Source organism: Penaeus monodon, chromosome 13, assembly GCF_015228065.2.
Source record: "Penaeus monodon isolate SGIC_2016 chromosome 13, NSTDA_Pmon_1, whole genome shotgun sequence".
NCBI lineage: Eukaryota > Metazoa > Arthropoda > Malacostraca > Decapoda > Penaeidae > Penaeus > Penaeus monodon.
Window position 1 is genome coordinate 47,157,030 of NC_051398.1, and position 7,500 is coordinate 47,164,529.

The 7,500-nt window shown below is 37.3% G+C and overlaps 1 protein-coding gene across 4 annotated transcripts in view; it reads left to right on the plus strand.

The window, feature by feature from the left end:
* The window catches only part of LOC119580389 (late secretory pathway protein AVL9 homolog), a 29,275-nt gene that overhangs the window by 19,165 nt on the left and 2,610 nt on the right, over positions 1-7,500 (plus strand). For all 4 annotated transcript variants that reach the window (XM_037928515.1, XM_037928516.1, XM_037928518.1 and 1 more), the window contains 4 exons: positions 4,977-5,176; positions 5,418-5,552; positions 6,720-6,818; positions 7,152-7,323. In XM_037928515.1, coding sequence (XP_037784443.1) covers positions 4,977-5,176; positions 5,418-5,552; positions 6,720-6,818; positions 7,152-7,323 — 606 coding nt within the window. The remainder of the gene's footprint in view (positions 1-4,976; positions 5,177-5,417; positions 5,553-6,719; positions 6,819-7,151; positions 7,324-7,500) is intronic.

Here is a 7,500-nt window from a genome sequence, read left to right on the forward strand (position 1 = left end):
TATTAGCATACTATTTTTGGTAGATGTATGTAGCAGTGATAAAGTGGTTGTGAAAGTAGATATAACAGTAATGAAATTATTAATTGTAGTTCTTGTTCAGACCCGTATAATGTTATTAATGGATGGGAATAGGAATGCAAAAAGTGCTTTGATTTTCATGAGGTTTATGTCGGTATATGATGAAGGCATAGGCTATATGCATATTTAGTTTTGAAGGATAACAGTTGCATAATAGGGAGGAATCCATATTTGGAAGTGAATTTATTTTCATAATGTCTTTTTTTTTTTTTTTTTGTAGTTTTCCCTTTTTCATATTTCATCTTCTTTATCAAAGCTAAACATTTTTGAAAATGAATTTTGTATGTTAAAAAGCCTCACATTTTCATAGACAAGAATGATCAGATATCTCATCATGCACAGTTCAGGAAGGGAATACTGAATCATTAATTTATCACGTAGGTTTCCCACTCTTAAATTATTAGGTACATTTCCCAGTCTCACAAGGAGATAGGCCGGGCAAACAATTTAGGTTCACTTTGCCTCATTACCTGTGGTCATTCAGTGGACCACCTCTTATCGTGATGAGCAAGAAATGATAATAGATTCATACAACTGCACATCTAGAAGGCCACTCCACTGCCAAGAGATTCTCCAGTCTTTTGTGTTTCTTTTTTATAGCATGTTTTTGGGAAATTGTCAAGATTGGTGTTTATGCACAACTACTTCTTTCACCTTAATGGGCTTGAATCATAAGCCCTTTGTGACCTATTGTTAGATCAGGTAAGGAACTCTTGCCCTGTTTATACTGAGCCTTGCCTGAACTTGCGTTAGGCACTTCCAGTCGCTGCTAGTGTGACTTGCTTGAGTTCAAGAAGGGCGGCTGTTGTAATGGCAACATGAGCTCCTGTGTCGAACTGACATGCTTAGGTATCAGTCTGGGTTGGTGCTGTGATCTGGCATGACTAGCATAGTGTAATAATAACTGCATTAGTAATACCTATGTTTCAGAGTGAACCTAGTGCTCATGTGAACTGCTGCAATCATGTTTAGAAATCAGAGTGTTTCTGAACACAAGATCATTTTCTCTTCTAAGGAAGTAAACCCAGATGATGACATAATGATAAATACAGTGGCAGAAGGAGAGGCAGTCAAAATGGTGTGAAGAAATTTATATACACACTGGTTCTTCTGAAGCTCAATTTAAGAGTTTTCACTCGCTTAAATCTTCAGTAGTGATATTGATTATTCAGAAGATTTTGATTGATGAAAGAGCATGAGAGGGGGGGAAATGTATATTAATCCATGGAAAATCCCTTGTGTGAGCAAAGAAAGTAGTGGAAAAAAGGATGAAGAGAAAAGCAAGAAAACAGACAAGTTAATATCTAAGAATTCATCAGAGTTAATAACTTATTCCTTATTCCACTGTAGTTTTTTGGGAATTTTGTTGCACACAGACCGCTCCACAAGAGCTCAGCTACCATGGGGTTGGTTAGTAGGCCTTAGTAATTTCCTGATTTCCTCATTCCCAGAATTTGTGGGATTTTTTTTTTTTCAAATGCTATTAATATTGATACTGCTATTATGTTATCAACATTATAGTTATCATAATGTTACTAAAATACTATGTGCAGTAGCACATAGCTTCCTCCACTGGTCTCGTGGTTATCAGTGGCGCAGTCAGAAGGTTGGAAATAAATAAAAGCCTATTTTTTAAAAAATTTCTCCATTAAGGAAATTTTGATTGAGTTAAACTAAAAACACATTCAGTAATTAGCTATAAGAGCAATTCACTATAATTACAATGTGAATGCAAGGGCCATTATATGTTGTTGTATACTGTAGTGGCCATGTCTTAGCAAAGTGATACCATTCAGGTTTATTTAACTATTAACCTGTTAAGTCTACTGAATATTCCTTTATAAAAATGTTCCCCATGCAAAAAGCTGAATTTGATTGTGTACCTGGTAAGGTTTCATTTCAGAAGGTAGAATATAGCAATTTGCTAACTTGCAATTACTTTCTTACAAATGGAAAATTAATTCAGCTTCATTATGTATTATTGACAATATATTGTATATTGTAATTATGATTATTGTTACGTTCTCATTCCATATATATTACTGTATCAGATATGTTAGTATATCATGCATCAAAATGATGCTGAAGGTTGAGCATGTGCTGACAGCTGTTTGCATGAGAGTCAAGGTAGCAGCAGAGCACTCATTGATATTCTCAGCACATGTGAGGAATCTGGCAGAAAGAGGAGTAGTCTGTGGACCTTTGATAGAGGCTTCTTTTCATGCCATATCAAGCAATGTACTGGGCACTATATGCAATCAGCTGCTCAAGTTAAAAATTTGAAGCACAGGATACATGTTTTCTTTCAGTTTTTGGATACATCATATATGACCATTCAATAAAAGAAGCTATAAAGAGACTTTGGGCTTTTTTTGTATGGCTGTATCTCTCCAGTGATTGTAGTCAGGGCTAAATGAGTGAATAACTGTCTAGTGCACAACATAGAACAGGTTCAACTGTGCATGTTATGTATACTTGCCACCAACTTGAACCATGAGTTAAAGGTGATAGCTAAAACTGAGAAACAATTCTCATTTTTTTTTTCTTTCTTTCTTTCTTTCTTCCATATCCAATATTTTTTCTTGTTTATTCTCTCCCTTCTGTTCATATGTTGTTATTCTTTCCATTCCCCTCTTTGTCTCATTCATTAATTCACTCTCTTTCTCCTTCTCTTTCTTTCTCTTGCTCTTCTGCACCTGCAGCCACGTACTACATCTTTATAGTGGACAGTGAAAATAGCAGTTGACCAGAACAGACATGATTAAGAATTATGGGAATTGAACACTTTACAATTTCATTGTTTTATAGGCATATTGGACATTGGGTTTTGCAGCATTTTGTATAATTTATTATGGTATCAGATTATAGAAGTTTAGTAAAAGCCAGATAGAATAGTTTAATTCACACACTATAGGACTTTTCCACTCCAAGCATTGTATAGCCATATGGTATAGTATTTATTACAGAAGGAAAAAAAGACAAAACTGTGTAACTCGGAACAGATCTAAACAAGACCCTTTGAAAGGACAACAAAATTTCCCCAATGATTATTTAATTTTTGAAATTGTCTTAAAACCATGAAGTGGGACATTTTCAGAAAACATTAGTTAATCTTAATTTTTTTCTTTAGACAGTTTGAATTCAGTTTAAAACTGTAAAAGAAAGTGTCTTAGCATCCTTAACCCCTAAGAGCAAAGTAGAGCAGTTGTATATGTGCACAGTTGGGGAAAGATGGCAAGAGTCATCCTCCAGAAGAATTCCACATTATCCACGCTAAAAACATTTAAATTCAAATGAGTTCATCCCAAAAATGTAGTTATCCATCCATTGAGCATATTTAGCAGTGAACTTTGATTCTTTAGTTTGTTAGTTAGATGGAATAGGCGAGTAGTAATAGTAAATAGTTGGCATACATCTTTCTGTCTTTCACATGTTTTTCATTCATTCTTCTTTCTTCCATAGTATATTTTTCAATATCTTTCCCTCCTCCCTGTATCTCAATAGAATGAGTTAACTTTTGTAACCATGGATGTAATTGTGTAGTACTTGGTTGTAGGTGTTTAAATGGAGGTACTGTTTTGTTCTTTTTTTATGCAACAGTGATATGATGCAGATAAATATGTTTGATTCCCAGCAAGCCATGTTTTAAAGTGGAATCCAAGTGTATTGATGATGGGGCTGAAGATATTGTAATAGTGGTCTAGTTGTATCTAATCCCTTGTTTAGTGTTAGTATGTTTTTTGATGAAGTTTGATCTGTAATCTGAACCCAAGGATTGAATGTTTCACCTAATGTATAGAATCTGCAAATATGTAAATGAAATTCAGTTGGAGGATGAAGGTGGTGGTGAATTAGTTTACGGAGGTCAGATTTTTTTCTTCTTCTTCTTTACCCAAGAAAGATTCATGTTAAAAAGCCCTCGAGTCTCAGAAGTTATTAGTGTGCATATTTTTGTTGTGAAATTGTCTTGACAAGTGATATTTTCTTGGGAGGGAGAAACCTTTTTCTAGTAAATGTATCAAGAAGCTTTTTTATTCTGTTTTTTTGTTAATGCCTCTGCCTGCTTACATATCTGATGAAGCCAGCCAATTATGAAAGCTTGACTTAAAATCCATAATTATGCAAGTATGCTGTGTGTTGTACAAGAAATAGTAAAACCCATATAGCACTTATTATTTCAGGAGCTCTTGACTTGAATGGCTGGTTTGAGGGTGTTTCGGCTTTGTGTTTTATTATTTATTTGTTTTTCCTTTCTTCCTTTTGTCTTTTTTATTCGACTTGTGGTAGAAAATGCATAAGAGAAATGTAAGTCTTGGATTGTATCTCAATGGAGTATTCAGTAACTAGAACGTAACCTCTGTTGTGTAGCTCGTGGAAGCCTTTGTTGTGATCTGGACATTTGATGTGAAGGCAAGATATCCACTAGCCAACAGTTCTTCTTCATTTTGAAAGTTTCCTAGTATTATTTTTAAGCTGCCAAACAGTTCAAGTAAGACAGATATATGGAGAAATTAATTCATATATGCAGTCAGGTTTGCATACAATAGCTTTATGTGGGTATGAATGCAGAGCCAAAACCTTCTGTCACTTTAGGACTGGTTACGAAGATGAAAAAACGCATTATAATGTCATGTTGAAAAGGTATCGCCCAGGTGCAAAGTTGTTTGTCTGTGATCTTTGAACTGGAATTGCTTGTTTGCTTTTATGATATTCAATCATGACATGTAAGTTAACGGATAAAAGGATCTGTAGTTAATTGTATTTATTATTAAAATTCATTAAAAGGTGCAGGCTCAGTATAAGAGCTTAGAGTGCCATCAGTTTCCCGCCTCGTAGTCTTCCTTCCAAGTATATTATTTCTTTCTCAACAAACATTTTTGTTTCTCTCTCTTCTCCAGCCTCAACAGCAACCCCAAACCCCTCACCAAGTGAGCCAGGCGATGACGTGCCTGTCTCGCCAACGTCTGGGGTGTCACTGGGTCAGGAACAGTTCCCCTTGGAGCCAGAAGCCCCCCCTATCCCTCAGCAGACACCCCCGGAGAAATTTGCTTCTCTCATATCCTCCGACTGCGGCTTGCCGTTGGAGATATTCACAAAGGTAATTGGATTTAGGCAATATGTATATGAAGTATGATATGTATGACATACTGATATATGAATAGTTTTTTGTCATATATTATATGGTCAAGTCCACTATAAATTATTAGTATATATATATTTATTTATTTCTCTTTAATTACATCTATAATTACCTACAAATTTAGGTTAACCACAGATATTGTGAAGGACAGAAATCACCTTTTGGGATCATATTTGGTAATGGAACCTTTTCCTTTCAGGGCAACTTGCTTCACCCTTACCTTTCCCTGCAGTATCTAGATGTGCTGACTGCTCCAACCTCCAGAGCTTTTCTGGTGGGAGCTTCAAATGCTCTCTTTGTGCACAAGAAGCATCTGTATGATGTGTTGGTACAGGTGAGTTATTTTTAACTATTTTGCTCTGGCTGGTTTAAAAGACGTGCATTGCTCGTGTACAGGGCACTTGCCAACGAGTGGTAACATTGAATCTGTCATCCTAAGAGTCTTTTATCTAATACAGTTTCTTCCTCTCCCACTCACGCACACCCACACCCACACCCACACCCACACCCACACCCACACCACCACACCCACACCCCCACAACTTACACAACTTACACCCACACTTACACACTTACACCCACACTTACACACTTACACCCACACCTACACACACTTACACCCACACCTACACACACTTACACACACTTACACACACTAACACACACAACACACACACACACACACACACACACTCACTCACTCACTCACTCACTCACTCACTCACTCACTCACTCACTCACTCACTCACTCACTCACTCACTCACTCACTCACACTTACACTCACACAAAACACATGTATATGCATGTGCACGTAATAATGTGCTTCAAAAAGTATGCCTCAATTTAAAAAGCTACGTGATAATTTAGATATAGCAGGCAAGACCCTCTGACCTTAGCTTAATTGAGGCAGTTAGGTAAGAACACACATGGATATCAATAACCGCTCCCCCACCCATACCCTCTCACACCCATTTAAGTGGTGATGTGGCTAGGAAAAGTCAGAGTGACTGACCAGCGTGTCATAGGCATCGGCAGAAAAAACAAAGCCTGAAATGGAGTAAGGCTGAGGTAAGGGGACTTCTTCACTGAGCAAACATTTAGTTGGGTTTGCACTGACTTTTCTTAATACCTAGAGATGTCAGACATTCTAGTAATGCTTCTTTTATATGGTACAGAAAACCTTACTTCACTATCTCTGAGACTCAAACCATGTGGCAGGTTATAAGCAATGCCTTCTTGCTTGCTGGTGACCTGACTTCTCCGGAGATTGAGGGAGATCTTCGCAGGACAGAAGACTTGATGAGAGCACTATTTATAACGAGCCACATGGCTTGAGTCCTGGAGATGTTTAAGTATTGCTTCCTGTGCATGCTGTAGGTTGTAATTGTTTTTTTCATAAATTAATTTGATTACTTGTGGGGTATGTAAGTTATTCCTTGTTGTCAAATTGTTTTTGAATGCTACTTGTATTACATACTATTTATAGTTCTCCTTCCACAGCTTGATGAGGGCAAGATCGAAATTCCAGATCCAGAGCTTAAACGCCAGTTAAGCCTTTCCACAGAAGATTTGCGCTTTGCTGAAAATATTGTTCGCCAGGTAATATTATTGGCCATATTTGTTATTTATTTATTTTATTTATTTATTTATTTATTTATTTATTTATGTGTGTGTGTGTGTGTGTGTGTGTGTGTGTGTGTGTGTGTGTGTGTGTGTGTGTGGTGTGTGTGTGTGTGTGTGTGTGTGTGTGTGTGTGTGTGTGTGTGTGTGTGTGTGTGTGTGTGTGTGTGTGTGTGTGTGTGTGTGTGTGTGTGTGTGTGTGTGCACGCTACGTGTAAGTCAAAATAGATACTGTTATATATGGCTCTTATATTGGGTAACACATCTATATTCCTTTGAAAGACCTCAATGGTTTTCCTGACATCCTGAAAGGTTGAAGCTGTGAGTGCTACCCTGAACACCAAGGCTCCCAACGACATCTCTCCGATCAGCAACCATCCCGATGTGTTCTTGGAGGGAGTTGGCTGGGTAGGGGGAGAGGAGTGGCTGCGCTATCAGTTCAAGGTTTATCTCCTGTCACTCCTGAGGTCATCTGTGTGCAGTGGTAAGTTCTTAAGAGAGTTTAAGACCCGACCATTTTGGTGTGGGTGTAGCAGAATTATTTTTTGTATTTTCCCTTGGCATGGTGTTGAGTTTTATAGTTTTGCAATTTTGCTAAATTTCATAGCTCAGATTGTTACATTGGCTCTGTAGTATAGGATTGTCCCTCCATATGGTTATT